The following is a 13,517-nucleotide window of genomic DNA, read 5'->3' as shown; positions in this document are numbered from 1 at the left end:
AACGACTTGTCAAACTTTCATTATATGAAACGTCAAAATTTCCTTTATTTCGTGAAATGTCGTTAAATGAAATGAAGTGAAATAAACATTATCTGTTCCGGCCGGTGACCGCGCGCACTGAAATACCCCACAAGCCCCGTCAGATGGTTTGCTCAGTCTGGTTTTTCCGCAATCCCTGCTCGCGAACCTTTATGGCCGCGCGCAGCGCCCGTAGCACCGCCCTTAGCACTCTCTCGCGAGACCACTGGGCGGGGTGCTTATAAAGGCTGCGCGCGGCCCTGGAGGCCTTTCTGGGCCGTCGCGTGGACAAGATGGTGGGTGTACATGCCTCGGGACTTGCCGCGCATCCCGCGGGCATCGCCGCCATCCCGGCCCCGTCCGCCGTGGCGGCCCGCGCCCGCCGCCCCCGGCTCCTGCGGGACGCCGTGCGGGGCTCATTTCGCGGCGCGGGCGAAGCGTTGCCCGGGGAGGCCGGGCGGGCCTGTGCGGTGCCGGGTAGGGCGCGGGGTTTGGGTGGCGCGGGCTGCTGTGGGGGCATTTGGGGCTCTTTTTTCCAGGAAGGGCGACGGCTTTTCTCTGGAGAGCTCCTGTGGCCTTTTTGGGGCTTTAAACTTCACTTAGGGTAATTCTTGTCGAGTATATCTTTTTAAAATATAGCCATATTTATTTTTAGTTCCGTGTATAGCTGCACGGTATTTTTCTTTAATTTGCGTGTGACATTGGATGGGTAAGTCTTTCTTTAGCGTAAGAGTTCTCCGGATGAAACCTAGTCTTTACATGGCTCTGATATTTAGAGGGAGGCTGCAGGGCTGGTGCTCGAGGAGCAAGCCTTTGGAAAAAGTACTGTGCTTCCACAGAGCGACCAACTCAAAGGTGGATGTTAAAATGCTGGTTTACTGCAGTTCTGCAAACTAAAATTATTTCTGTAATGCTTATTTTGGTACTGATTCATTGAAAACTGTAAAGTTGTCTGTGCGGCATTTTCTAGACTTGTGGGGTGGCTTGACATTCTGGTGGGACACTGTTGCCACATTACAGCTTCTGTGGTTCCCTGGCTAGAGTGGGGCTTGGTGACATCTTAGTATAAGGTTGGAAGGGGCATCAAAGAGATCTGAGAAGTACACAGTTATTGCATGGGGATTACATTCCTGTAACATAAAGGAATTCAGAAGCCCTGCAGCTGTTACTGAGAATTTCTGGAATGCTAAACATCTTGAATGTATGTAATATTCATGTTCTAAGGGAAGGACAGAGTTGGTTTTGGTGCTTGCATGGGCATAAGCAAATCTCTGAAGGAAGCACTTAGTGTTGGGTTTCTCTTTGCAGTCTCACCGCAAGTTCTCGGCCCCGAGGCACGGCTCTCTGGGCTTCCTGCCCCGCAAGCGCAGCAGCAGGCACAGGGGCAAGGTCAAGAGCTTTCCCAAAGATGACCCCAGCAAGCCTGTGCATCTCACTGCCTTCCTGGGGTACAAAGCTGGCATGACCCACATTGTTCGAGAAGTGGACAGACCTGGATCTAGTATGTATTAATGTTCCTCTTAAAACAGGAGGTGGGTTTGGTCAGGAATGGTGGCCCTTTCAGTAGCAGCTGTAGATTTTAGTCCTAGCTTGACTTCACCATGTTCCAAGTCCAATTAGGTGGTGTATTTCCACTGTAACTGCTGGTTTGGTGTAGCTGCACAGTAATAGGCTCCTTTGGGATGGCTCTCCTGGATGGGGAGATATCAATCAGCTAGTCAGCTGCCTTCGGTGTTTTTTTGGAGATTTGTCCAGTCCTGCATGTATTATTTGCTGTCATCCATTTTGTCGATCCAGCTTTGCTGACCTTTCTCCTGAACCAGCCTCAAAGTTTTGCAAGGCATTAAATTATAAGTTTAGAGTTGATTGCTTTACCCTGCATCATCTCTGTGAAAAGAACTTGAGTCATTTAACGTTTCACTTGAAAGATTTGGGAGTAAGAAAAAGCGGGTGATGTTAAAGAGTTACTGCTGGAATTAATTGTGCTGTGTCTGTTTCCATCCAGAGGTGAACAAGAAGGAGGTGGTGGAGGCAGTCACTATTATAGAGACTCCTCCCATGGTCATCGTGGGCATTGTGGGATATGTGCAGACTCCTCGTGGTCTCCGTAGCTTCAAGACTATCTTTGCCGAGCACATCAGTGATGAGTGCAAGCGCCGCTTCTACAAGAACTGGTAAAAGAGCAGGGCCTTGGCTGGTCTCAGGCCATGGTTCATATTTTTACTACTGGGTTGCAATGATCCTAGCACAGCTTTTTAACAACTAGTGTTAAGCTTTCACGGACTGGCCTAGATAATATAAGGCTGTAGGAATGGCTCCATGAGGGTGGCAGCATAACTTTGGGTAGTGCTCTTCTTGGTGTGGATGTGGTGGCTTTGGGTTTGCCTGAGAGCTCCTTAACAGGCTACACATGATGATACTTCGACGGGCGGACATAAGGAAATCACCGCTGGTGCTTGTTGTTGAGTGTCGAGTCCTGACTGTAGCCCTGTTTTCTCAGGAAAGGGGAAAACAAGTGTCACTTGTGATTGCCATTCCAGGCATTGTTGTGATTGAAAGTGTGCATTTTCCCGACTGCGGCTCCAGCATGTCTGGAGCTTCCAGCTTGTTTATGAACTTGGCAGGCTGAAAAGACATCAGAGGGAAGCAATAACATTCTCAAGGGTGTTTTAATAACAACCTTGCTGTAGGCCACACAAGGGAGAGAAATTAGGGTATTTTGAAGCAGATCACAGTCATCTCACAATTGCCTTAAAAATCTGGGAGTTCTTCTGTTATTGTTTGACATCTTCTTACAGTCTTTTGTTTTCTGTAGTGTGAATGTTATTGTGCATTGGAATTCATGGCAGCTCCGCTCAGCTTTGGCAATTTTGCTGTTGTCTGATGAGCTCCAGGCTCCGCTTGCCAGTGGAAAAGCTTCATTAGAAGCTGGCAATGAGCCAAAGCCAACTAAGGTGGCATCTCCTTCCGCTCACCCCACTTCCCTGGGGATTGATGAAGGGCATAGCCAAACCTTGTCTCTGCTCTGCTCCTGAAGGCACAAGTCCAAGAAGAAGGCCTTCACCAAATACTGCAAGAAGTGGCAAGATGAGGAGGGCAAAAAGCAGTTGGAGAAAGATTTCAATAGCATGAAGAAGTACTGCCAGGTTATTAGAGTCATGGCTCACACTCAGGTAAGTGCCTGTGGGCTCAGATATTCTAGAAACTGCTGAGAAAGCAGGCTTGAAACTTGATCCATCTCTATAGGGAGATTTCTGCCTTCCCCTGCAGCCTAATGCTGTCTACTCAGCACATTACACATCCTTTCTCCACAGAGCTGTGCTCACAGCACGTGTGAGGAGCCTTGTCAGCCACTGGCTGGTTTTGAAGGAGTGTCCAAAAAAGACACTGTAGTAGGAATTTCTTGGGCTCAGCCCTCTGCTGATAACTGTGTAGACCTGGACTGTCTTAATTTCAGCTATGAATAAAACCAGACTAAACTCAGAGGTTTGTTGTGCTCAGCTTAATTTTGGGCTGCATTTTCTTAGGATTGCTAGCACTTGAACTTTTGGTGACTTCTCTTGCTCAGCTGAAGGGGACGTTCTGAGTGATGTGGTGTCTCCCCAGCTGTCAGTGCTCTGACTGACTTTCTTGGGAGATCCTTTGAGTTGGCTCTAAGTGCATTAAGATGGCTAATTTTACTAGAATTAATTTCCTACAATAGAGGCAGTGTTGCAATTTCTATTGATTCTCTAACTGGTTCCCTCTACTAAGGGAACAGTACAGTACAAGTAACTATAAATGCGTTCTAACCCAAAGTGGCCTTAAGTGTGGCAGGCTTTATCAAACAATCAGAACAGTTTGGGTTGGAAGGGACCTTAAGGATCATCTAGTTCCAACCCCCATTCTATGGGCAGGGACACCTTCCACTAGACCAGATTGCTCAGGCCTCTCCAACCTGACTGAACAGTTGTAGGGGTGGGGCATGCAGAGCTTTTCTGGACAACCTGTGCTGGTGACTCACAACCCTCATAATAAAAATAATCCTTAGGTCCAATTTAAATAAACACTGTTTCAGTTCAAAACTATTGCCCCTTGTCTCTTGTTGTTCCTTGATGGAATTTGGCCAATGGCTATGGGGTTAGAGAACTCTGCTCCTATGGGTGGCATATAACTTTTAAGTGCAGTGACTTGCAGGCCGCTATACAACCTTCCCCCTTATTGTAGAGCCTTGTTTAAGTTTTATATTTTGGAAAAGGATACTAGAAAAAATAGATTGGGCCAGGACTAAAAGGATTCTGGTCTTATTAAAACAGGGTCCCATTTCAGAAGAGCAGGAGCCTGAATGTCGTGCCTTATGTGTTCTAGATGCGTTTGCTCCCCCTGAGACAGAAGAAGTCTCACCTGATGGAGATCCAGGTGAATGGTGGCACTGTTGCTGAGAAAGTGGATTGGGCCCGGGAGAAGCTGGAACAGCAGGTGCCTGTGTCAACAGTCTTTGGCCAGGATGAGATGATAGACGTCATTGGTGTTACCAAGGGCAAGGGATATAAAGGTAAACACATGCAAGTTTCTCTCTTGGTGAAATACTGGCCTTGAGTTTTCACAAGAGCATGTGCCAAGAGCTGGGTTAGTAAATCCATACCACTGTCACAGTTCAATGATGAGACCATGGAATGAGCACTGGGCACAGTGCCTGACATCCGTGAGGAGTCATTCCATGCTGCCTTCCTTCTGAGAACACAGCCCAGGGAGGGAGCTTCACTAGGAAATGTTTATTCCTGGGATACTGGGTGTGTGCTTCATTTGTGTTGCCTGGGGACTGCAGCTTGAAAGGTGATTTAAACTGTGGTTGAAGACTTTGGTGATGTCTCAGCTTGACAGCAGGCTGCTTTGGTCCCTTCCAGGTGTCACCAGCCGCTGGCACACCAAGAAGCTGCCGCGCAAGACTCACCGGGGCCTGCGCAAGGTGGCCTGCATTGGTGCCTGGCACCCCGCCCGTGTGGCCTTCTCCGTGGCCCGTGCGGGCCAGAAGGGCTACCACCACCGCACTGAGATTAACAAGAAGGTTGGTGTTTCTCAGCTGCTGGGGAGGAACAAGAGCTGCCTGATGTCACTTGCTCTGTGACAGTGAACAGACTGGGGAGTTCTGCTTGGGGTGTTTTGCTCTGTTAGAATGTCATCTTGGGGATAGTGGCTATATAGGCTGTTATATTGAGTAACTGAAATTCTTGCGTGGCCACATGTTTTCAAAGCACAACAGACTGTTTCCTCTGCGCTGATGTAGAATTCCTTGCATTTTATCTGATGACAGGCTGTTTCTCCTACCTTTTGCTAAATGAGAACTCCTTTACATTTTCAGATTTACAAGATTGGCCAAGGTTACCAAATCAAGGATGGAAAGCTGATCAAAAACAATGCATCGACTGATTATGACTTGTCTGACAAGAGCATTAACCCTCTGGTAAGTTGCTACAGCTCTGTACCAAGAGTGTGCTTGTGAGCTGCAATCCTAAGGCAAATGGGCCTGGTATAAGTCACAAAATAATTAAGAGCTCTCAAAATAAGTCAACTGCTGTTGAAGGTGGTGGTGTTTAGTCAACCTCAGTATTGACTTGTATAACATGGAAATTGCAGTTGTTCTGTGGCAATAGGACAGAAATATTGCAAACCTTGGATGGTACTTGTACGAGGAATAACTTGGCAAGGAGAGCTTTTGCTGCTTCATCAGCCTCTTCTGCTGTTCTTAATAAAAGCCTTACAGCAGCAAATAAATGGCTGCATCACAAAACTTGACCAGTGAAAGGCAGTACTGGAAACTGGATTTCGGTGGATTTGGGGATGCCCAAGGCCCAGAAATGGTGTGGATCAGTAGGCAGATGTGATCACTGGTCCTGCTTGGTACAGAGCACTGATAGTTCTCTCCTTACTCAGGGAGGCTTTGTCCACTACGGTGAGGTGACCAATGACTTCATAATGGTGAAGGGCTGTGTTGTGGGGACCAAGAAGAGGGTCCTGACCCTGCGCAAGGTGAGTAGTGCAACCTGCTGTCACATGGGCTGTAACAGTTTTAAGGGAGCTGTGATGCCTCTGGTGCAGGTGGTGTGTGTGCTATTCTGAGAAATCAGGTGGATTGCTAGAAAGAAAAGCCTTTCACACAAACCCACCTCGTGTAATGGCCTTGGGACTGGCACAAGGTCATTCCTGCAGGTAGTTTCCACCCAAGGTTATCTGTAGTGATTGACATGGTTTAGGCTCGAGAATTCTTGTGACCAGAAGGACACTGGCAGAGTGGGGCTTGTGCTGCGGGGTGCTGACCAGTTGTCTGCCTGGGAGGCCAAAGGTGCAGTGTACCTGGCTTATGGTCGGATGTTCCTTGCACATGGTAGCAGCTGAAGTGTGAGGTCAGGGGGACTAAGGAGGCATTAGCCACAGAGGTGTACTGGTGGCTAAAAGGACACTGCTGCTGCATACTCACCTGTCGTTTTTCTTTTTAGTCCCTGCTTGTGCAGACCAAGCGCCGGGCCCTGGAAAAGATTGACTTGAAGTTCATTGACACAACCTCAAAGTTTGGTCATGGCCGCTTCCAGACAGCTGAGGAGAAGAAGGCTTTCATGGTAAGGGCTGTTCCTGGCACATTTATTGTGTATCACTGTGTTGTCTTTGAGCTCATGGCAGCTGATAGCTGTGCCTTTGGGCTGTCATGTGGCCAAAGTTCCTGTGAAACAGAAACTTCAGCTGAGAGGCCTCCTCCTGTCAACTTGGTTATAACTGCAGGGGGCCTGGGGTCTCACTTCCCCTGTGACGGCTCTTAGTGTTGGAGGGGTGTTGCCATGTTTGGGCACAGGTTGTTCAGTGTTATAGCACAGAACAAGCACTGCTCCATTTCCTCCAAGAGTAGCTCAGGAGGAGGGTGCTCACAGTGGTGGCATTGCCAGTTTGTCACTTGGCTGGAGAAAGCAGCTGCGAGTGCTGCAGGGTCAGAGCAGTGCCATGGTTGGGGCAAAGCAGAAGCTTCCCCACCAGGTGGCACCAGCGTTGCTGCTCATGGACATCCAGAGTCAGCTGGTCAGACCAGTGCGGCCGTGCCAGGTTCAGCTTTTCCCAAAACCTCTGGCTATGGGGATGGGGCATGGCATTTCCAGTGGGTTGCAACATTGGAGGACTTCTTTTGCCTTGATTTCTTTACAGCTTTTGTGATTAGGATGTCTTTTGTGCAGACTGCTGTTTTCATAGCTTGTTTTTTATGGGTTTTTTTCAGGGACCACTCAAGAAGGATCGCATTGCAAAAGAGGAGGCAGCCTAGTGGGTGGAATGGTCCTATGGCCTGTGCGCGCTCAGATCAAAAAATAAATATTTTAAAGAAGTTAATTTTGCCTCTTGGTATATACATCACTTTGTTGAGCCTGGTACTCTTGACTGCAGTCTCTACGTGTGGATCAAACTAAAAAAGCACATAAAGTTGTAGCTCATGAGCATCCATCTTATAGCAGGGTTGCCCTAAGAAAAATGAAGGTGCTATTGCTGGTTTTGCAGAGCAAAGATTGTGCATCAGAGCAAGGTGTCTCTGCTTGTGTGGAATTATAAAGGTGCAGGGGCCCTAAATGTGTTTGCAGTTGCTGAGTTATTAGTCCACTTGTCAATCCTCAGCTGGGTGGACAGAAAGCTTTGAGTCAAATGGGTTTTGACATTAACCAGTCAGTTCAAGCCACTAAATGTTGGGTAGCTGTCAAAAGCTTGTTGCCATGGAAACCTTCCAGTGTCTGCATGGCAGGGCTGTAGCCCGCCCACTTTGCAAGTGCAGTTTGTTGCTGTCCCTGAGAGCAGTAGAAGACAGCAGTTCTGAGAAATCCCAGCCTCACAACAGCTGGATTTTTCTGAATGCACATAGTTTCCCTGCTGAAAGGTGGCAGGAAGCAGGCCTGCCTGGGCGGGGAGGAGGAGCATCTGCATCTCACCATCTGAGGAGGCGGGAGATCTGTGAGTGCTGCTGGTGTTGTGTTACTGCCTGACCTAAAATACCCTGCTGGCTACCAGGGAGATGGTTTGGTGTGTCCTTCACTGACCATAATTGGAGACATGGCAGCAACTGAGGCAATAACTCCAGACCTTTACACCAAAGTGTAGCACTGCCCTGAAACAACTGGGTTGGCCCTATTTGCTCTTACCTTAATGAAAGGTGGGATGTGGAGATTTTTTCCTGTCTTGTAGTGCATGAGAGCCTTCTAAGAGTTAAGAGGTGGCAAGAAGGAGGAAAAACATTTACCTTGTTTCCCTAGAAACCAGATTGGCTGACTGAAAGAGCTGCCTGGCTCACTGTCAGCGTCATTTAACACATGAACCTGCCAGCTAATTTCAGCCAAGTGAAATAAGAGAGGTCTCACCTAATTTTTTCCCGCCTTGTCACAAGCCTCAAATTGGCAGGGAGGTGGAGAAGATCCTTAAATTAGTGTTCCTCTGATGCAGAAAAGCAGAATTCCCAACCTCTGTCCATCCTGAGCCTGCAGTTTTATGGGCAGCTCTGAGGAGTGAGGTTTTTTCCCCCACCTCTTAGCCTTAGGTGGGTTTTTCACTTTTTAAAGCTGGTATGTACTAGCTGACCACGAAGGGCATGGCTCTGAGCCAACACTGCCTACTGCTGCTTCACCTCACCAGTCAGATGCATCCAAGGGAATTGGGATTATCAGGATACGTGGATGTGCTGGGTGTGAGCATCCATGACAAATTATGGGCTATCTTGATGAAATCTCTAAAAGCACCTAATTTTGCCATACCTTGTGGCGGAAGCTCTGGGGCTGCTGCTGATTCTATTTTGAAGAGACTGGTAGCAGAGGGATTTTTTTTAGTCAAATTGGCACCTTAATAGGTGGAAGCAGTCCTGAAGAAATGTCATTGTTGAAGATGCTCGATGTGTGTCTGGCAGGAGGAGTTATTTTGTCTTGGAACCCAGTGCCAGACTTGGGTTTGTTTTTGAACTGATTGTTGCTGACTGATAAAACGGGATGGTGGGGAAGAAAACCCCACAAAAGCCGTTTCCTGGAATCCTGGGGACATCCAACGTCAGGAGGTGGCGCTCCTTCCTCTTGCCTGCTGGCCTGGACTGGCCTGGAGAAAAACCCTGCTTGGCCGGGGCACCCGGGCTGTGTGGGTCCTCTCAGGCCCTCTTAGAGCTCCCTAGTGCCCCACGATAACACCTGGCTGCTCTACTGGGCAGCTCTTGGGAACCTGCTTGTGGGGCGTCCCTGCCAAGCAGTGTGGATGGGGAGTGAAGTCATGGGATGCTAAGCTGGCTTTGGCAAAGCCTTCCACTCCTAAAACCTGGGTCCATCCTGCAATTCTTATCTCCTGGCCTTCCTGCTCCTGCAGACCGCGTGTCCTCTCTTGGGGACAATCCCCAGTGCAACAAGCAGCAATTGTGGCTCACACGTTGGTACAGCAGCTCCTGAAAGCCAACATTTTTAGGGTGACTTACATTTATTTTTAATTACTTTGAGTTTTTCTTTTTGGCACTGTCATCTCATATCCCACAGCTCCATGAATGCTGTGGTGATTCTGCTTCCTTGCTCCAAAATGTCCAACAAGATCCTAGTCTAGAGAGAAAAGATCACACACCCTGGTGATGCTCAGACCAACCCAAGAGCCGTAGGAGGACAGGGACAGCCCTTACCCTGCTGAAATAACACCAAAAGCTGTGAGAATATGCCCTGTCCCAGCTGGTGGTGGGAAGGCTGCAGCTGGGAAGCAGGACTCGGTTTCACCCCCAGCACCGGGTGCTCCCCAGCTGCCAGTAGTGCAGGGCTGGGACCCAGCGCTCCCAGGTGGGGGCCTCTTTTCCAGCGGCATCTGGCCCCAGCCAGCACTGCCGCCTCTTTTCCTTGCAGAAGATGAAATGAGATGCAGCTGTGATGCTGGAGCAGGGGCCTTAGAAGTATGTAAGAATGCCTGGGGGAGGAAAAATTGGGTTCAAGTTGGAGGTCTTGGCTCCTGCAGTCAGCTTCACTAGTGGCCCAGCTGACACCCTGCCTTCCCACCCTGGCCCCTGCCTTTGATCCCAGTGACAAGCGGGGAGCTTCAAATATGCTCGATGGGGGAGAAGGGCTGACGAAGGTGCCCCGGGGGAGCCGCGGCCGGGTTCATGCACCACGGCTGCTTTTCTGCTAGAGCAGCTCCACTGGGCTGTCCCGAGACCTGCGTGCATTTGATTTGCAGCCCCCCCTCCAGCCTGAGGACTTCTTTTGTACCTGACAACTTGCTGGCTTCTCACCAACCCTTAGAAGTGCTTGTGGGACCTGGGGCCATGGATGTGATGGGGAGTGGTTCCTCACAGAGACACTCCCAGTGTGGGGCAAGGGGGTAGGAGGCAGCCCTGCTCCAGGACTGCAGCTCCCTGTGCCAAAGCAAAGCCAAAGGTGAAGTTTCCCCATTCCCGTGGCCACCAGGCCCTTCTTGCCATGGAGATGTCAGAAGTCCCAGTGCAGCACTGCTCCCTGACTGGGCACGGGACTTATGGGAGTCCATGTGAGTTTTGGGAAGTCTTTTCATTCCTTCCCCCAACATGGTGCTAGAGAATCACATGTTTCTGTGGCGACCGATGGGCGCATGGAGGAAGACTAAATTTATCTTCTACAGGCTCCCAACTTCCCCAAAACTCTGTGGGATTGTCATCCCTTCCTGCTAGGGACAGCTCCTGGTAGGGAGAGTGCAAGGTTCCCCTGGATGCCCAGGTGCCACCCAGCTCCCCAAAGCACTCAGGCAACATTCTTGGTGTATGTGTGGCATTAAAATCAAACCCATGGACTGAATCAGGGAAAGACATATACCTAGATCTGGCTTGGAGATCTAAGGGGCACCTCTCTAAGACTGTCCACAGACTCAGACATTGCTTCACACCCAAATGCCACACCATAGGGCTTTTAAAATACATATTTTTATTTCCTTACTGACACCAGTGGTGGTAGAGACTAAGCCGACACAGACCGTTGCTGCTGGGGACAGCTGTACAGGCAATTAGTGAGGGAAGCTATCCCCACATGTATCATTCCACAGAATAATTCCCCCCTTAGCTTTGTGGCTGGAGCTGTCTGCTGTTTGCTCTGCTCCTCTCTGCCACTGTGTTCGAGGGGTGAATGGAAACCAAAGCTCATTTTTCCCCTTGGGAATCAGCCAGCAGCCAGGGCTCTCGCAGGCCAGGTCGGTGAGGAGCTGTTGATGGCAGAGGTATTTATAATCTTTGTTTGGTTCCAGCAAGGCTGGACGCCCACTCCCGCTTCCCTTCATACAATAGGATCAAACAGCTCCGGGACATTTCCTTGCTCCTTGCAGATGAAATTCTTGCATCTGCTGACCTGCTCCGCCCTGCCCGAGGCTGCAGCTTCTTCCTTCACTCGAAGACTTGGAGGGTTGCTGCTGCTGTTTATTCTGCCCCTAAACTGGTGATTTGCTAATTTTTCCCACCTCATTCCCCACCATTTTCAGAGCTTATGGGAGAGGGGTAAAGGACTAGGACTGTAGCACCTTTCCCACCTCAACTTCATTCCCTCTCCCACTTCTGAAGGACCTCAACTGTGTTTGATGGGTCATGTGGACTTTGCCCATGAATGTCACAGCCAGAGCAGGAAGGCAGGAGTATGCTTGCCCATGGCAAGGGCAAGGAGCCTGGCAGGAATTTGTATCTGTCCCACATATCCATCCTCTTCTTTGGTGCCTGGCCCTGGTGACAAGCAGGGATGAGGTTGTAGGAAGACAGTACACCTGTGCTGGGCAGGTTGTCTGTATCACAGATGATGCAGAGGCAGGATGTACATCCCTGCTCCTGAAACCTCTTGCTGCTGTCCTCATCCCAGCCCAAGGCCCTCGCCATGCAGAAGTATTGGGGATCTCATCAGACCCTTCCACCAAAGGCCATTTTGTTCTGGAGATCCCTCCCAGGTGCTTAGCAGTGGGAGACCACCACCATCACTGCGGCCAGAGATGGAGGAAGGGCAGCATGCAGCATCCCTAGGGAGGTGACACTGAACACTAGCAGAGGCCGACTGTCCCCCAGGCTGTGCTTGAGGCAGAGTGGAATCATGCCCTAGCACCCGGCCACTGGCAAATACCAGTCCAGATTCACCTGCCTCCTCTCCAAGACGGGTTTTCCTGCTGGGCAGGAGCAGGCCCCAGGGATACCAGCCAGACAATGGAAGCTGTGGCTGACCATACCCCAAGCCATGCTGTGCTGTCCTGTCCATCTCCCAAGGAGGTTTCCATTCCCCTCTCCAAGCAGGAGTCTTCCCAGGTGTCCCCAGTGTTGAGGGGCTGCTGGTGTGGCAGGGGAGCCTGGCTGTGGGCAGAAGACACACCTGCTTTTCATGTCCCCCTCATAGCACAGCTCATGATCAATCTTTCAGCAGGTCCCTGTGATCTAGGGGCAAATTATGGGTGTCGGGTTTGGGGCAGCCAAGAGGGGATTTTGGAGGGGGGAGGTAGCAGAGAGCAGCACATGTGAGCGGCTGGGGAAGGACAGAGCAGGGTGATCCATTTTAGTACCTTTACAGCATCTCTTCCTGGAGCATGGCAGGGTTTTAGGCTGTGCTTGGAGGCCCAAAATGCATGTTACCCCCCACTTCGAGCCTTCGGCATCCCTTCTTCAACCAAAGCCTTCATCCCAAAAGGAAACCCTCAGTACTGTCCCCCATGCCTTCCTGCTCCTCCTCCTTGCCCCCAGGGTGCTGAGCTGGGTCTCTGCAGTGCAGAGTGTGGGATGTGTGCCACAGGAAACAGTGGAGACGGCGGCGGGGCAGGGACCCAGGTGTGAACCCACACAGGTAGTGGGGCTGTGACTCAGCCATCCAAGAGAAAGTGCCACAGTACCCCAGCTGTGGCATAGCTGAGGCCATGCCGGGAGGGCTTCGGTGGGGAAACCAGACACAACACTGGCCTCACTGCGCAGCAGCCCTTTGCTCCAGCAGCTGTGCTCGGCTGCCCTGGGGCTGCTGCGCTGCAGGAACACTGAGCTTTCAAATTTAGTGCTCTTCATTTCCATGGGAAAAAGCACCTCTTTCCCCTGGAGACCCAAAAGACACACGTACCCCAAAGATTTTCCACCCCTGGGTCCAGCTTTGTGTCAGAATCTGTTGGGATCCAACAATGGAGACCCTTTCTCCTTGCAGGCAACTTTCCCTCCTCCTTCTCTTTCTCTGCAAAGAGTTAAATCTTTCTCCAATTCAGCACCTTTTCCCCTCCCTCCTGCCCCCGGGATAATGTTTAACGGAGCTCATTGCTAATTAAATATCAATGACCTCAGGCAGGTTTTGTTATCGTCTGGAAACACCTGATGCATGTGTCACCAGAAAGAGTTTTTCTTGTCTCAAGTACACCGGCAATCCTTGAACTCATGTTGGCTTTTCCCTTCCCACCCCGCCAGCCGCCAGCCGCCCCTGCCCATGGGCACCGAGGCTTTGCTGGCAACCGAACAACTCCAACTCCTGTGGGTTTGTTGCAGCCACTCCTAATTGCAGGAGACAGACACAGTGAGAAGG

The 13,517-nt window shown here is 50.3% G+C and overlaps 1 protein-coding gene and 1 non-coding gene across 2 annotated transcripts; both read left to right on the top strand.

Annotated features, from left to right (window-relative positions):
- Nucleotides 1-246: 246 nt before the first annotated feature.
- Nucleotides 247-7,368, top strand: RPL3 (ribosomal protein L3). The gene is made up of 10 exons (XM_066184146.1): nucleotides 247-314; nucleotides 1,327-1,519; nucleotides 2,024-2,192; nucleotides 3,056-3,191; nucleotides 4,366-4,552; nucleotides 4,905-5,065; nucleotides 5,360-5,461; nucleotides 5,932-6,027; nucleotides 6,495-6,614; nucleotides 7,259-7,368. Exons 1-10 carry the CDS (start codon nucleotides 312-314, stop codon nucleotides 7,301-7,303), a joined length of 1,212 nt encoding a protein of 403 aa, XP_066040243.1. The 5' UTR covers nucleotides 247-311; the 3' UTR covers nucleotides 7,304-7,368.
- LOC136290370 (small nucleolar RNA U83B) lies at nucleotides 4,650-4,742 on the top strand. The gene has a single exon (XR_010721100.1). It is a non-coding gene; the product is annotated as a small nucleolar RNA U83B (small nucleolar RNA).
- Nucleotides 7,369-13,517: the final 6,149 nt, after the last annotated feature.

The sequence above is a fragment of the Chamaea fasciata genome, unplaced genomic scaffold (genome assembly GCF_029207755.1).
Source record: "Chamaea fasciata isolate MVZ Bird 193981 ecotype frontalis unplaced genomic scaffold, bChaFas1.0.hap1 SCAF_5, whole genome shotgun sequence".
Classification (NCBI taxonomy): domain Eukaryota; kingdom Metazoa; phylum Chordata; class Aves; order Passeriformes; family Sylviidae; genus Chamaea; species Chamaea fasciata.
The sequence above is the reverse complement of the archived record's forward strand: the minus strand, read 5'-3'. Positions and strand labels throughout refer to the sequence as shown.